General features: G+C 39.4%; 1 protein-coding gene across 1 annotated transcript in view; it reads left to right on the plus strand.

The window, feature by feature from the left end:
- The window catches only part of LOC122812123 (adhesion G protein-coupled receptor E2-like), a 901,467-nt gene that overhangs the window by 216,983 nt on the left and 665,763 nt on the right, over window positions 1-18,721 (plus strand). The window contains exon 2 of the mRNA XM_044084412.1: window positions 13,469-13,555. Coding sequence (XP_043940347.1) covers window positions 13,469-13,555 — 87 coding nt within the window. The remainder of the gene's footprint in view (window positions 1-13,468; window positions 13,556-18,721) is intronic.

The raw sequence follows: 18,721 nt of genomic DNA on the forward strand, positions 1-18,721 counted from the left end.
TTGGTGTGAATGACTTGAGACGTACCTCCCTGGACTACATGAAAAGGGACATGGAGGAGCTGTCCGATCTTCTTGCCCAGGCAGGTATGACCCTAGCCCTGAGTAGCATCCTGCCATCATCCAGAATGATACCACAGTACAAGGACAAAATGATTGAGCTCAACAATTGGCTAAGCTTCTGGTGACATTCTAAGGGGATCTAGTATCTATCTGCCTGGAATTACATGATCAACAAACCACAATGCTTTGCCAGAGATGGCCTGCACCTATCACCCCTGGGATTCCGGATAATGGCTAAGGCTCTAGCCACCCCTATAGTGCCTTTTTTAGGCAAGGTTCAAATGACAAATTCACCACCGTAGCAGGTATAAGCAAGAAGAATCTGAGGGTATTGCTACTCAATGCTAGAATTCTAAACCTAAAAATGCACTCACTCGAGGCACTCCTTAAAATGGAGAACATCAACATCTGTGCAGTGACAGAGACCTGGTTCAAGGCTCCAGAGAGTACCCCTGCATTACCAGGCTATAATTCATACCACATCTTTCGGCCATGTAACCTCGACTGAAACACTAAAGGCAGAGGTGTGTACATTTTCATTAAGGATATCCACACCTCCAGGCTAGTTGCTTAGCATAATGCATCCGAGGTTATCCAAGTGCAACTAACTCTGGGCAAGACCGCAATCCAAATTGTAGCTTGCTACAGATCCCCCACCATGCCCCAGGATTCCCACTCCTCATTTCTTGCTACACTGGTAAATATTAGGGTACAACCTAACACCTTAATAATGGGTGATTTCAACTACCCCACCATTAACAGGGAAAACTACTCATGTACCAAGTCTTGTGCTCAATGTTTTCAGGAATTCATAAATTCCAATGCCTTGGATCAACTTATCCACACCCCCATCAGGGGCAACAATATCCTAGACCTGGTTATTACCAACATGGGCAACCGGTGCTCCACACCAGAGGTCAATTCCTTGTTGGTCAGATCCGACCACAAGCTAATCACCCTAGACATCCACATCCCACCCCCATTAGGGAAACCACAGTAAAAAATGTCTTCAAAGCCAACTTTACTCTTCTTAAGACAGAAGTGACAAACTTCACAACACCCATGCTGATGGACAATAGAGGTATGACTGCTGAATCCTACACAAATGCACTTTATAAGCACTTACACAAGTGCATGGATCGTGCAATCCCTAACAGAACCAAAATGCTATCCTCCAAAAAAAGGAAGCCATTCTGGTGGTTCCCTGCCATAAACAAACTCTACAACAGAAGAAAGAAACTGTTGCAAAAAAGAGTAAAATCCCATAATTGGAGAAACTCCGTGGTCAACCTCAGTAAGAAGCTGAGATCCCTCATAAAATCCTCCAAAGCTAGTTATGAAAACAAAATCGTCACTGACTCTAAAGACAACCACAAAGCATTCTACAGCTATGTCAAGAATCTCAATGGCAACATTCAGATCGGGCTCTGAGTTACAGCACAATGGCACTAAATATACATAACCAACTGATATTGCCAACATCCTGGCAGATAGGTTCAGCGCTAACTTTACCCCCCTCTCATCCCCTAAAGGGCCCATCTCTATACCAGAAGAATGCAAAGTTCCTGTAATCATGGCTGCACAGGTAAAAAACACACTATCCAAAGCCAAGAACACAGCATCCATGGGACCTGACAACATCCCAGGCTGGGTTCTACATGAACTACAGAATGAACTGGCAGCCCACCTAAGTACCATGTTCAATCATAGCCCCACCTCAGGCTATGTGCCCACTGAATGGTGCACAGTGACAGTTATCCCACTCCACAAAGGGGGAGCCACCACAGACCCCGAAAACTACTGCCCCATTAGCCTAACGAGCCTGGTCTGCAAGGCTATGGAACATATCATCATGGAACTTATAAACAATGACATTGGTACTCTCCAAACTCAGGACCCCACCCATTTCAGGTTTGTAAAAGGCAGATCATGTCTCCTAAACCTGATAGACTTCTTTGAAGCAGTCACCAAAGCCGTAGATGAGGGTAAGGTGGTTCACACAGCCTATCTAGATCTCGCCAAGGCTTTCAACACCATCCCCCACTCTGGAATTATAGATAAACTCACTAAACTAGGTATAAATTCCTATGTCACAAGATGGGGTGCCAATTGGCTCACTGACAGAACCCACACTGTGAAAGTAGCAGACTCCAAATCCAACTTCAGACCAGTGACAAGTGGAGTACCACAGGGTTCAGTCCTGGGTCCTCTCCTGTTTGGTATCTACTTCTCTGAAGTACAGGCTAACACAGAAGGTCTTTGGCTAATGAAGTTCGCAGATGATTGCAAACTAGGAGCCATAATCAAAACTCCAAAAGATGTGGACATCCTACAAAAGGGCCTCGCTGAGACAGATGCCTGGTGTCAAAGCCATGGCCTCAAGCTCAATGCCAAAAAGTGCATCGTCATTACTTTTGGTAAAAAAATCTGTACCCATGAACTACCACATAGGCGGTAGTCTATTTAACACCAAAAGTGTTATAAGAGACTTTGGGACACAGGTGGACAGTAGTCTCTCCTTTGATAATCACATCGCCACAGTAGTCAGGAAATCCTTCTACATGGCACACCTCATCACAAAAGGTTTCTCATCCAGGAAAAAATAGGTCATTGCTCCCCTCTACTCATCACTCATTAGACCCATTATAGAGTACAATGCCCCTTTTGGTATGTACCTCACAAGACATCTACAACAACTGGAAAGGCCGCAGAAATACCTCACAAAGAGGATTACTGGGCTTAAACAGATGCCCTACACAGACCGTCTCAAAAAACTGCAGCTTTACTCTGTCGCATATTGCCTACTCAGAGGCGATCTCTGCCTAACACACAAAGCTATGTCAAACACAGAGCTTTTAGACATGCTCCACTTAAAGAAATCCCAATCCCTATGAGCTACATGCTATAGGGACCTAAACCTTGTCACCACAATAAACAGAACATGCTGGAGGGATAGATTCCTGTCCCAGAGACTTTCCATACTCTGGAACAAACTACCTATCTATATCAAACAAAGCTCCTCATTAGCACTCTTCAAGAAAAATCTTGATGATTGGATGGGAGATAAGAAATTCACCCCGGGGATCACTTCTGTGGCTCTGCTCGACAGTGGCACAGGAAATTAATTTTCTTGGGTGGCAAAAGTCAGGGTACCTTTTGGCTAGGCTTATATAGGCCCTAGGGCCAATAGCCTAGTACCTACCTATGAACCTATGAACCATATATATGGGTCTATGACATTTCGTCAAAAATTTGTTTCACCGAAAATAGTACTGACAGTGTATCTGCCCTTTTTCCGCACTGTAGTGTGATCTCGGAGTGAGAATATTAAAGTAGGGGGATGTGGAGGGCATAGCTCCCCACCTACTCAGGTTATAAACTACTTACTTACCCTTTTAATAGGGATTGCTCAATATAAAACAATACTAGACAATATTAAACTGTACTGGGTGGGGGGCTGTGCCCCCCACACCCCCGCTACTTTAATATTCTCACTCCGAGATCTCACTACGGTGGGGAAAAAGGCAGATACACTGTCAGTACTATTTTTGGCGAAATGGATTTTCGGCGATTTGGACCCTATGTCAGAACTTTTCGGCTAAATGGCTTTTCGGCAAAATGACACTGATCCATACACACACACACACACACACACACACACATATATATATATATATATATATATATATATATATATATATATATATATATATGTGTGTGTGTGTGTATGCACACACACACACACACACACACACACACACACACACACACACACACACACACACACACACACACACACACACACACACACACAAAATCTTCTATGGGACCTGATAACACACTAGGCTACCTCTTGCACTGCACCAAACATGTCATGGTGGACCACCTCCTATAGTCAGAGTTAGCTTATCCACTGGCTTTGGCCCCAAGGTTTAGCACACATCAGTTCTGAGACCACAAAACAAAAGTTGCCCTACCATGGTCCGCAGGAATTACAAACCTATCAGCTTGATGAACCTTATCTGTAAGGCCATGGAATTGGTCATAACAGAACTGATAAACTATGACATAACAAAATCCTATAAGACTTTACCCACAATAGTTTGGCTTTGTTAAGAGTAGATCCTGTGTAATGATTTTAGTGAACATTTTTGAGAAAGTAGAACAAGCTGTGGACAGTGGTTATGCTGTTCTTACAGCATATCAATACCTCACAAATGCACTTGATACCATACCACATGTCAGCATTATTGACAAGCAACATGGTCTCCAACTTGATCCCTATTATGTTAGCTGGATAGCTAATTTCCAGAGGGACAGAAACAGTGTGAGAGTGGCAGGTACATCCTCAGACAGCATGACAGTAACCAGTGGGATAAAGCATGGATCTATGCTGGTACCTGTGCTATTTGGAATATCATTCTCTGAGCTCCAAACAAAAAAAAATGTGATATGCTGGTTAACCAAGTTTGTATGCGATTGCAAACTGGGTGTTTTACTTAAATCCTCTTCTGATGTGTAGAAGCTATAAAGATAACATACACATGTAAATATCTGGTGCTCAGAAATGGACTAAAACTAAATACTTAAAAATACCATAATGTCACATTTGGCAAGCTAACCCTCCCCCAGCTTATAGTATACAAAACATCCCACTCCAAAATGAAGATGCTGTGAGAGACCTTAGAACATGGGTAGATAACTTCTTCACCTTAGAACTTGGGTAGATAACTTCTTCACCTTAGAACATGGGTACATAACTTCTTCACCTTAGAACATGGGTACATAACTTCTTCACCTTAGAACATGTGTAGATAACTTCTTCACCTTAGAACATGGGTAGATAACTTCTTCACCTTAGAACATGGGTACATAACTTCTTCACCTTAGAACATGGGTACATAACTTCTTCACCTTAGAACATGTGTAGATAACTTCTTCACCGTAGAACATGGGTACATAACTTCTTCTCCTTAGAACATGGGTAGATAACTTCTTCTCATTTGATTATCATGTTGCAGCAGTGGCCTGGAAATCCTTCTGTTTGGCAGAGCTGATTGCAATGGGTATTTTGTCTAGATCCAGAGAACCCTTGCCTCTTTATATTCTGCACTGTTCATGCCCCATCATCAAATCCAATGCTCCCTTTGGGATATATCTTACTAAACACATCAAGCAGGTTGGAGAGACCCCAAAGGTTGCTGACAAAAATAATCATGGGCCTAAAGGACTTGAGCTATGAAGAGAGAGACTGCAGGATTTACCCTGTATCCAGTGTCCTATAGACTCCTTATGGGTGATCTATGCCTTGCCTTCTAGGTCATTAAGGAACCAAAAGTCCAAGATCTCTTATTTCTCCACATACCAAACAGAATATTGAACACTAGAACCAGAAATATGAATCTTTTTCAACAAATAAAACAAATCATGGAGGAGAGACAGATTAGTCACTCAACAACTATCCCTTCTCTGACAAAAACTTCCTATCCAGATCAAGTGAAATGACACACTATCTTCCTCTGAGAAGAAATTAGACAGTTGGATGGGTATTCATAAATTCACTCCCTAGTATGACTGCCCTATTGCTCCATGAAAAATGAGCTTAGGTCCAAAGGGGTACTGTCAAGGCATAAATGATCACATGGCCCAGTTGCCTTTTATATTCCATGATACTATGATTAGCAAAAGAGAACTGAAGTAACAACATTTTCACACAGTGTTCTGAATGTTTTTTGGTAAAGTGGCTATCGCATTAGTCTTCCAAAGAAAACATCTGTTGTTGAAGATTATTGTTGTTTTGTTTTATGTGATATATATATATATATATATATATATATGGTTCTAGGTTATAACATCGACAGCTACTTTCACCAACAACAGAAACATCGACACCACATAATCGACAAACCATAACCACGACACCTCACATGCCCGACAAACAAGTAACCGACAGTCCACAAACACGAAACCCCATACACTGCACACACCACAATAACAACAATCAACTAACAAAACACATCCCCTATCCAAACCACACACAGAACACAAGCACACCAAAATCCTCACAAACCCACACTAAACCTCACACACACAACTATGTACAACCCTAACCCAAACCCTTACCCTAAGGTCCGTCACTATCGCACACTCAGCTAACCCCCTAACCCTAACTCACTTAACCCACCCTAACCCAAAATACTACTACCGCACACTTACCTAACCCGCCCTAACCCTAACTCACTTAACCCCTAACCCAAAAATACCACTACCGCACACTTACCTAACCCGCGCCCTAACCCTAACTCACTTAACCCACCCCTATCCCCACAGACTGTCACTATCCACACTTACCTTACTCGCACCCTAACGTCCGTCACCACCACATACTCACACAGCCTTCTTTCCAAGTCACTATCCCTGGCATCGGCGTTTTCATCCGTAGAAGGCCGGTCTTCCGAATGTCGATCATCTGGCCCGCTAATCCGTTGTCGGTGATGTCGGCTGTCGATCTTCTAACCTAGACCCATATATATATATATATATATATATATATATATATATATATATATATATATATATATTTATTTATATATTTTTTTTTATTGCATTAAACTTTGGAAAGTCGATTGCTTGTGAGATAGAATGAATGATGATTGATGTGAAGTAAATGTGATTTACACTTTTTTTTATTCAAACTTGGCTGTATTTTAAAAAGGTTATTAGTCTGAAACTGCGGTGATGGTGCTGCGGTAGCGTTGTCGCCTCACAGTAAGACGTTGTCCTGTTCAATTCTCAGCTAGAGTGTCTTCTGTGTGAAGACATGCGTGAATGGACATACCTTCATTGAAGGTTGTGTGTCAGAGCTGGCAACTCGGCATGTAAAAATCTACTGCCAATCATTAGCGGACCGGAGTTCTGCTGTGGCGACCACTAACCAGGAAAAGCCGAAAGACACAACAACAAGTCTGATGAAATCCACTGGGAGAGAATCTGTGAACCTAACTAATAAACTAACTTTTTGGGAGGAAAACCAAAAGTGTGCAGTTTGGTTATTTTGCAGTGATGAATTTCCAGTCACTGCAATATCTTGAGAACTGTGGTTTTCATTTTGCATGTATTTGCATGATATACGTGTGTGTGTGTGTGTGTGTGTGTGTGTGTGTGTGTGTGTGTGTGTGTGTGTGTGTGTGTGTGTGTGTGTGTGTGTGTGTGCGCATGCCTGTGTGTGCATGCAAGTGTGTGTGTGTGTGTGTGTGTGTGTGTGTGTGTGTGTGTGTGTGTGTGTGTGTGTGTGTGTGTGTGTGTGAGTGTGTGTACCTCCCCATAACTTCTGCTGATTTCTGGAGCATCTGTATTAGCACATGATAGAAAGGAAAACCCACAGCAATGCCTTGACTCTGGGGAGCCATGCCTCTTGCTGCTGAGAAGGGATGGCAAGAAGCAGAAAGAAGGCAAAGGCAGGAATCAGTGTCCTGGAGAGACAGAGAGAAAGAGAGGTGGGGGGGGGGGTGATCAACCTGCATTGAGAAGGAGAAAAGCCGTGGCCTGAAAGTATATTACAGACTCGGTCTTAACACAGAAAGGCTTAGCTGAAGAACTGAACAGAATTCAAAGATATTCACAACTGGGAGAGAATGACCATATTAAGAATATTGGTGAATTACATCTGGAAGAACTGCTGAGTTATCTAAAATCTTGAGTTACTGGCAGAGGAGATATGGAATGAGAATGGATACTGATAGAAAGAGAAAGAGAAAATAACTTTCTTAGACTGAAACTTGGGGCATACTAAAAGGTAAAATAAAAGCCCTTATAAGTAAGACAATTTGTGATATGTAAAAAAGTTTATGGTCTATCAATGAAACCTTAAGTTCATAGGTAGTTACTGTACATGAGGTCCAGGAAACCATTGAGGAACCTTGCCCAGTTTCTCAAATGCTCCAAAGCACACTTCCTGGTTTAATGACTTGCTCAAGGTCACACAGTAGGCAAATAAAGGCTGAGGAAATTCAACCCTGTTCTGCAGGAAACAACTCATTAACAGCTCATAGCCTTAATCCTCTGTACTAACTACTGGACTAATTACTTCTGTAAAATAACTATTTTCATTTTGACTTAAAAAGATGACATTCTACTGTATCTTTGATGGTCAGTGCTGACTACTGAAAAATTCTGCAGTGATGGTTTATGTTATACAAGTTTGGTCATAATGATACCAAACTGCAATATTTTGTATTCCTGCATCATTTCCTTCAAATTATAATACCTGGTTAGTGAGTTTCCCCACTTGCAACACTGTTGCCTTTTAGGAAATCTGTGAGCTCTACTATGAACAACCACAGCGAGAACGAATGAAATGCGTCTGTGTTACTGTGACTAATAAAGAGGAGTTTAGAGCAGTGTTTTCTAAGGAAGTGTATGTACTTAAACAGGAGTGGACGGTAACATCCCAAAGAAGCACAAGACTGAAAGAACTTTTAACTGAATGTTAAAGAGAAGCAGAGGCTTTACTTTGTCACATGCAGAAGCAGTCAGCAAGAACCAGAAGCCAAGACTCTGAGAGTGAAGTAAATGAAACAGATGTTTAAATGACGTGCATGGAAAATATTGTTAGAATGATAAGTACTGTTGAATGTTTTAACAAAAATGATATGAAACTGATTGCTAAGACATGCCTAGTTACTAGCTGAAAGATTCCTTATCACATATGCATAGTGAATGTATTAGGCTTTCAAAAGAAGTACATTGGAAAAATGTGTTGTGCTCATGAGTACAGGTGAAAGAAATCAGAGAACCTGGTAATATGAATTATGTTGAATTTTCAAACTACAAAAAGCAGTTTAATGCATTTAAAATATATGAGTAAAATGGATGAACTGTATTAGCATTGTTTTAAATTAAACTTGACTTTGTGGAAAGCTGTGGAAATCCCTAAATGTAAATAATTCTTTACAGTAAAAGCAATGTGTGGAAAATGGAGTATTAAAAACAAACCAGCAAGCTATATATAGCATTTTGGGGAAACTTTGCGGCATTACAATGTCAATGTTCAAAAACAATGGTATGTTAAGGCAAAACTGTTACCTTGGCTTTACAAGACAGTAATCACTACAGCTCTGAAGTGTGCATACTGGAATGTACTGTGAAAGTCAGTTGATGCTGAGGTGTGTGTACTGGAAAATTGTAACAATACTGGATGCACTCTAAGCAATACACCAAATGCTAATGAAGCCAGGATTGCAATGCTATGGTGTTTTGGAAGACATTCAACAGTACTGATGCAAAGAAATAAACACATGAGTATTTCTACACTCTGTGTAGAGGCTGGGTTGGGAGAGTGGCCTAATGGTTAAGGTGTTTGCCTTGTAAGCAAAAGGTTCATGGTTTGAGTCTCACAAGGGATAAATGGCTAGGCTTAAAATGGCTTGCAAGGGCAGTTAGCTTAGTATGAACCTATGTTGTTGACCCTGTAACTAAAAATGCATTCTACTGTGGAAGACTAGTAGCCAAACTATGTGTTGGAAAAGGGGACCCAAGCAAGTGGGAAACCTTGCAATGAAAGAAAAGTTTATCATCTTAGTAAAGCTGACATTTTTATTTTGTATAGAGCAAAATCATATCAGGATATTGAAGCAATTCAGAATATGGTGCATTGCAACAGCAAAATAATACTGCTTAAAAGTCTCAGACATTTCTTGAACTTATGAATTGCCTTGTGTTTAAAGCATGTGAAAATCATTGTGTGCTATTGCTTTCTAAAACAACTTCTTCTTCCAGCTTTGCCCAGTTAGGGGTTGCCACAGCAGATCATCTGTCTGCTCATGATTGGCAGTGGAGTTTTACAGTGTTGAGCTGCCAGCCTGGCATCCAAACTTCCACAGAAGGCACACACTCACACCTAGGGCCAATTTAAAGTGTCCAATCCACCTACTGCATGTCTTTTGGAGGAAACCTACACAATCACTGGGAGGACATGCAAACACCACACAGAAGGCACCCCAGGCAAGAATCAAACCAGAGAATCTCTTGCTGTGAGGCGACAACGCTAACTGCTGCACTACAGTGGCTACCCTTTCTAAAACAACTGTACTGTTCTTGAAATATAGTGTTGTTGTAAAAACTGAATTTAGGCAAAAGCTGTGTATTTGTGTGTGTGTGTGTGTGTGTGTGTGTGTGTGTGTGTGTGTGTGTGTGTGTGTGTGTGTGTGTGTGTGTGTGTGTGTGTGTATGCGCGCGCGCACACCTGTGTGCACACAAGGGGTAAGCCCTGCTTGTCAAGAAGTAAAACAAAAGCAAATAAGTGAGCAATGTGTAGAACACGCAGACAGATGATGCAACTTTATACAGCAATTGTTCTTGCAAGCAGACAGATGTTGGAACTTTATACAACACTGGTTCTTACAAGGTACTGTCTGGGGGTAAGTGTTTGATTTTTTACAGCACTGTATCTTACTAGGAGATATCTGTGGAAAAGTGTGTAACTGTAAATATGATGCTGTCTGAGCATTAATAAGAAATATTGAATTGTTAACACAGAGGGATCGGTATACCTACAGTTATATTTGTCTTGTGCCCATACAGAGACTTACCTAAGCAATAAACATGGGTCCTCATGGCTGTTAAAGGATATTTTAGAACATATTTTTTTTTGCTAAATACTTGTAATAACAAGGTCTGTGTATGATGAAATTGCCATATCAACACTCTGCTTGACATTTTGGAAGCTACAGGTTGTTGTAAGGTGTTGATTCTAAAACCAAAACCTTCTGGCACTGGAAAATGGAGTCATTGCTACAGGAAGCATGAGAGAAGTACTGGCACTAATAATATATGACAAGTGACATGGTAGCACTAGTACATACCACTAGCAGCACGATGACACTAGCTTTATACAACTAGAATCATGCTAACACTAGCAGGTTATCACTGTCAGCATACTGAAACTAGCAGTAACTCACTAGCAGCATGCTGACACTAGTTATATATCGCTAACAGCATACAGACACTAGCAGTATATCACTAGTAACATGGTGACACTAGTATACATCACTAGCAGTATGTTCACATTTGTGTTATACAACTACGAACATGTTGGCACTGGTAGTATATCACCAGCAGCAAATCACTAGCAGCATGCTGATATTAGCAGCATTTTACTAGCTCTATGCTAACACTAGTAGTATAACACTAGCAGCACATTGACATTAATTATGTATCACTAGCAGCATGCTGACAGTAGCAGTATATTACCAGAAGCATGCTAGTTATGTATCTCCAACAGCATGCAAACACTAGCAGTCTATCACTTGCAACATTGTGACACTGATAGATTGATAGAATGATAGATAGATAGATAGATAGATAGATAGATAGATAGATAGATAGATAGATATAGATAGGTAGATAGATAGATAGATAGATAGATAGATAGATAGATAGATAGATATAGATAGGTAGATAGATAGATAGATAGATAGATAGATAGATAGATAGATAGATAGATATAGATAGGTAGATAGATAGATAGATAGATAGATAGATAGATAGATAGATATAGATAGGTAGATAGATAGATAGCTAGATAGACAGATAGATAGATAGATAGATAGATAGATAGATAGATAGATAGATAGATAGATAGATAGATAATCACTAGCAGTGTGCTGTGATTTGTGTTATACTACTAACAACAACAAGCTGATATTAGTAGTATATTACCAGCAGCAAATCACTAGCAGCATGTTGACACCAATAGTATATCAAAAACAGCACACTGACACTAGTGGTATATCACTAGCAGCATGCCAACACTAATTATGTATCACTAGCACCATGCAAATTCTAGCACTATATCATCAGCAGCATGCTGAAACTAGCAGCATATCACTAGCAGCATGCTGATACTAGTGGTGTACCAGCTGAAATTAGTGCTGTACCAGTATACCAGGAGCAAGTTGAAACTGTATCACTAACAGCATACTGACACTAATTAATTATCATTTGCAGCCTGCTGACATTAGTAGTATATCACTAGCAGCATGCTGACAAAAGCAGCACATCATTATCAGCATGATAGCACTAGTTGTAGATCATCTGCAGTCTGCTGTCACTAGCAGTAGATCACTAGCACAATGTTGATACTAGAAGTGAAATATTAGCAGCGTGCTGACAGTAGCAGTATATCACCAGCAGCATGTTGATACTATTGCTGTACCACTAGCAACATACTGACACTAGCAGTACATCACTAGCAGCATGGTGATATTAGTAATGTACCATGTATAGCCTGCTAACATGAATAATTTGGTAATATATCACTAAAAGCATAATGATGCTAGTAGTGTAGCATTAGCAGCATGCTGACACTAGCAGTACATCACTAGCAGCATGGTGTTACTAGCAATGTACCACTTACAGCTTGCTAACATTAGTAATTTAGTAATATATCACTAAAAGCATAATGATACTAGTAGTGTAGCATTAGCAGCATGCTGACACTAGCAGTATATACGCATACACACATCTATATATATATATATATATATATATATATATATATATATATGTATATGTATATACATATACGCGCGCACACACACACACACACATATATATATATATATATATATATATATATATATATATATATTAGTTTGCTTTTATATAGAATAGTTTTTATAAAAAGAAAACTATATATTCATAACGCTAAGATAAACTGTTCTTGGGAGTAGTCTGTTTTAAATAAAACAGTTCTGCTAAAGTTTTTTGAATTAAAACAAAAAACAAAACATTGCTCTGAGAGACAGTGGTATATTCAAATTGTGCACGGATCTGTTGTGGACATTGTGAATATTGTGTAATTAATGCAAAAATAATAAGGAGAATTGTAAAATCAGAGGAAAAGATGTGCATGTGAGCTACAGAGCTGAGTAATGTGGGTTTATAGTTGTACTCTGCATTTTTTCCAGGAATAATTTTAATAGCTAAATGACATTTATATTATCATATGTACTGTAGGAATGTGCACTGGAGTTTCACCTTTAGTGCTTTTTTATAGGTTCATAGGTAAGTACTAAGCTAGCTGCCCTTGCAGGATATTTGAAGGCTAGTCATCTTCCCTTTTTATGCTCAAATTAACCTACCCAATTTGGTTATTGATTGGCCTTACCCGTTCCATTGTTGATAAATATATATATATTACTCCTGTTTAGAATAACTGGGATAATACCATACCATAAATAAGCATTATTATATTATATTATATTATATTATATTATATTATATTATATTATATTATATTATATGCATTATTACTGTGATCATATACTTTGTGTGTGTGTGTGTGGGGGGGTATGTTTTGCACTACATTAAAATAAAAAAAATATCTGGATTTTTGTATTTCTATTAGTTATCTTTGGCAACATTGAACTGATCCAGAATGTACATGGACAAGCATCCTGTTCATCTAGTCCAACTACGTTTTTAACATCAGCAGGTAAAATAGATGTGTTTTTGATATGTATTTACTGCTTTGTTTTGTGCAGTTTCACTGCATGAGGCTACATTAACAAATCTGAACACTGTAAGGGGCACTTTATGGAAATGGTTTTGTAAAATAATGCTTTTTATTTTAAAGACTGGTAATATCTGTGAATTGTCAGTAAATTACTGAAACTTGCATGCAGTTTTTTGTTTTGATCAAAATCCAGATGCTCCTCATCAAAATCTAAACAATTGAATGTAATCAGTTGTGTTATAAATCACTCATTTTAATGACAATATATGATCTGTTGTGGTAATCCTATCACATGACCTTAAAGGCTTTTGTCATTAAGAAATGTGGACCACACACAAATAATTATCATAGTGAGTACCATGATATTGACGTGTCACTTTTCTGCACAACTGCATGCAAATAATTCCTGTGTATGGGTTTTTAGCAGTTACTTGTTAGTAGAAAACCATTAATGGGAAGAAAGGAATAAACAACAGACTTATAGCTGAAGCCTAAGTAACAGCACTAAAAGCCCACTTTTGTTGGTGGGGGCAGTCCATTTATGGATTATTTTGTGCCTCATTAAAAGACACCATTTTGTTTTCTGTTAAAGTATAATACAGTATCACCCTTATACAGAGTCAGACACAGACACACAGACCCACACACACATACGCGCGCGCACACACACACACACACACACACACACACACACACACACACACACACACACACACACGCATACACATAGTTGGTGTTTAAGTAAGAACCGTGGCACTGAACAGATTAGCAAATATGAATGGTGGCTTCAGCACCCTTATTAAGTACAAATACAAGGATACAGGAGGACCCACTAGACAGGACGTTACAGGAAACAACCATAATTAATCAGATTAGAATGAAGCAACACTTCCAGGAACTATAAACTAATTTTAAATCTGTTCTGCGGCCCTAAGCTCTTCACTCGTATCGAACAGCTGCATTGGCATAAACCTTCTAAATAAGAAAATCAGTTTTGAGATTACGGTATCTCATAACCACATATGTGTGGGGGGGACTCCTGCACGTACAGCTGTTTTGTTTATGATTTTGACAATACAGTCTTTTACAGAGACTCATGCAAATAAGGCTAAATACAGAATTCAGTCATACAGTACCATAACTTCAAATATATTTGACTCTGGAAGGACTCTATGATGTAAATGTATGTATTGTTTGATTACTACTGAACAAACATTAATTCAGGATAGGATCAGAGAGAGGAGAAAGTGAGCCTTTTGTCAGTAAAGAATGAAGCTTGAATGCCTTATGCACTATCATGTCTAAAGTAGAATTTATAGTTTAAGAGTTCATTAAAGAAAGACATGTTTTTTTATTTATTTGGCAAACAAATAAGACCACTAAGCAAAAGTGATTTCCAGGGACAACCCAACCTTGTCTGGTTAAGTGTCATACTGAGAGTCACTCAAAATGTACTTGGAGACTAGAATAGAGTGGATGTGGAGGGTAGGAAATCAAACACAGGACTAAAGGATGAAGCTCATTAGCATGGCATAGTCTTAGTCTTCTACATTTTGGTATCAGAAAATGAATTACAAAATATGTAGAACAATTTAATTTGTATGGATAATCCTTGTTTGCCTTCCTTTTTGGTTTAGACAAATATTTTTAAATATGGTTGCTAGTATTGTGGCATAGTAAATATTGTGGGAAGAAATACCCAGGGAATTGTTATGGCTAGGCTTTCATAGGCCCTAGGGCCGATAGCCTAGTAGCAACCTATGTACCTATGAATATATTCAAGTGTCAGATTCTTTTCTGACTTAGTTAGTTCCAGTGCTGTGTGAGTATGATAGGTGTACTGTAACAGGTGAAAAACCGATAGTTGATTTTGTTTCGTGGGCTTTGGACTTGAGTAAGTTGTAGGTGTCTGAGAATCTTTTCTAGCAGTGATATAGTCTCTGAAAAATATGGGATATGCCACCACAGTTGTAATTAGGTCTGAATACATGGCAGATACTAAAGCCAGATTTGGAGGGAGTGTTTTTTGGGCAGTTAACCAGGTTTCATTGATTGCACATATACAAATGCTGTCCAAATACAGGAGCACCTCAAGGTCTGGCAGCTTATTGTTTAGATGTATTACAGGAGCAACTCTAATTTGACCTTGTTTTGATATTGATATGTTTGTTACACTGGAATGGTCATTAACTGAACTTTGCCTAAAAAAGGCACTATGGGAGCAGCAAAGGTTTTAGGTCTTTGGCAAAGGGGTATAGACCATTTTTTACAAATAGTTACAGGCGGTCTTCATGTTCTGTCATCTTTCTGTTTAGAGTCCCAGCACTGAGGAGTCCCACCACAATGTTTTCTAAATTTGATTTTTAGTTTGCTATGTGGGAACATCCAGTAGGGGAACTCTGCTTAAAAATGGCACTACGAGGCTTTAGCCAGTGTGCCGGTATGAGATGTGTACGCTATCACTGCTGAAACAAGAATTCTTATGTACCATCTCCTCCCAGACCAACATATATGGGATCCCACAGAATGACACTAACATCTTAGCAGTTCTTAAAACCAATTATCTTGTCATGGCATCTTGGCGTTATTCTTAGTGAAGGGAAGACACCACTCAAGACCAGCATCTTTCCTGTCTCTGACACATAGATAGCAAGTTCCATAATGTCTGGACAAAGTACTTCAAGTCTTTTACTTCCATATTGGCCATCACTAGGTTGCAGTCATGTTTGTCTGCTTTAGGGACCTTAGGACCCTTGTTCATAGGTTCATAGGTGTTTACTAGGCTAATGACCACAAGGGTCTTTGTAAACCTAATTAAACTGCAAAGGACCCGCAAGTATGGCTAGTGCAATGGCCCAAAAACATAATAACTGAAAAAATGAAAGAGCCAGCACAACTTGTGTGGAAAATAATGTATTAAAAAATACACATCAATTCATTAATTCACATAAGACTCCAGACCGGTTTCGGCTACACAGCCTTCCTCAGTGAACAGAAACAAACAACATACCCCACCAGCAGATGATATATAAATACATACTTTGATTGGCCAATATTTTAAACAGACATCATTTAATTAATTAATTAAAAATATTCATTAAGGCCAGGTGGAAAAAGCCCTCCTAGCTTAGCAATCCACTTTTTTTCTTTCAAATTTAATATTTCATGTAGACCAACCCTGTCCTGTGTTTTGTTCAAAATACAATCGATAATGGTAAAACTAAATGTACCAGTTTTATGTTTGCAAATATGTTTTATAAGGTGCTTGACTGTTTGTGGTTCTTTATATCACTAATATGTTCACTTATTCTCAATCTTAAAGGCCTAGACGTTTGCCCAACATAAAGGGCCAGTACAACTGGCCAGATAAATCACCCAACTAGTGTTACAGTTCCCAAAAAAAGTTACATCATATACTACAGGTGAATTCTTACAGCTAAAGCTTTTTGTCTTAAGCACCCTGGGGCAATAAGAACAATGGCTACATGGGTTGCAACCAACCAGTTTATCACCAGTGATGGTTCTCTGACTCATATTTGTATCCTGAACCTGCCATCTTTTGTAATGACTAAACAGGGACCCCAGAGAACGACCCTTCCGAAAGGAGTATGAACATTTCTCTCCCAAAAATTCTCCAAGTGAACCCTCACTGTGCAGGATAGTCCAATGTCTGGAAATTATATTCATAAATGAATATGTATTCTTTCCATAGGTCGTTACTAGTCTGACCTGATTATTATTGTCAAAAGGATCTCCTCTGTACTTAAGTAATCCAGATCTATGCACTAGCTGCATACTATGAGAGAGTAATACAACATACTCTAGAAGTTGAGAATCTGAGTAAAGGGGTGCAGAAATATCAAACTTTTCCCTGTTATAACTGTTCACTCGAGTGCGTACATAATGTGGAGGATCCTGGCTTCTGATAAGCCACTGACTGTGACTTTCTCCTTACTCATCCTGGTGAGAGGGACATCAGTGTGCCTCACAATGGAGTCTCCAATGATCAGAATGTTGGACTATGTGATGGCTTGCCTTATGGGCTTAGAAGTAGAGGCTCCATGAGATGTGTCTGTATGTGTTGATGTGGGTGTTCTTTTGAAAGCGTGCATTTTGGGTTAGCTGAGGGTACTTGTTATGTGTACTTTGTAGGAGGTCTTTCGGGTTTAGGAAACTTACATTTGACTGCCTCAGTATATGTGGGTCTATGTGTCTGCTTTGAATTGTGTGTGATGGGTGCAGATTGTGTACTACTGACAACCTTATTGATATTAGGAGTGCTTTTATGTGAGAGCTTTGCCTCCAGTGACATTGTGTAAATACATCTCTCACATACCATACCATTTTTTTTGAGAATTAACTGGTTGTCAGAAAATATGACATAATTTCTAAATTGCCTCAGGGTGCCCATATCCACCAAGCTGGTAATGGATTGCCTCAGGATGCCCATATCCACTAAGCTGGTAAGTTCATATCCATGGCAACAGACATTTTTTTATTGATTAGACATTTGGAGTCAGAATATAAGGTATTATCAGGAGAATCTGGTTTGCAACTCTGGGAGCGGTGCTTGTTACTGCAAACCAGGTATCCCGTGCAACTAGGTATTGGGGAAATATCAATGGTGCTTTTACAGGAAAAATGTCACTCAAGGTGTCTGTGTCTGTACAGGGCATTGCCAAGCAGTTGAAGGGAAACTAATGAATAGACCCTGATGATTTATGGATGAAATATTTAGGCAGATATTCTGAAGTTAGAAGTAAATCAAGCAGTACTTACTGAAACAAAATAACTAAATTGTCAAGAATGATGAAAGGAGGGGAGCCACCTGAATAGCTACTGCCTGGCTACTACTAGTGCTGGTCTCATAACAGCTTCACTATGCTGAGATATAATGCCCCTTTGCTTTTTCCTCTTACCAGAAGCGGAATAGTAGCACTGATCCCAAGATGAGAAGCAGGCCACAGGCTGTTTGGTAATCCACAGTCTTGTCCTAGCTGATGCAAGGATCTATAGATTTGTTGTTGCCTTTTCCTGGTAGATGCCTTGATTCCAGATTAATCAGGAAGGTCAAACACAGACACTCACTGCTCAAGCAGAAACAGTCAGGAATTAATGCACTCTGCTCCTTCTGTTACCAGGAGC

Source organism: Protopterus annectens, chromosome 9.part0, assembly GCF_019279795.1.
Source record: "Protopterus annectens isolate FY-2018-M chromosome 9.part0, PAN1.0, whole genome shotgun sequence".
Lineage (NCBI taxonomy): Eukaryota > Metazoa > Chordata > Ceratodontiformes > Protopteridae > Protopterus > Protopterus annectens.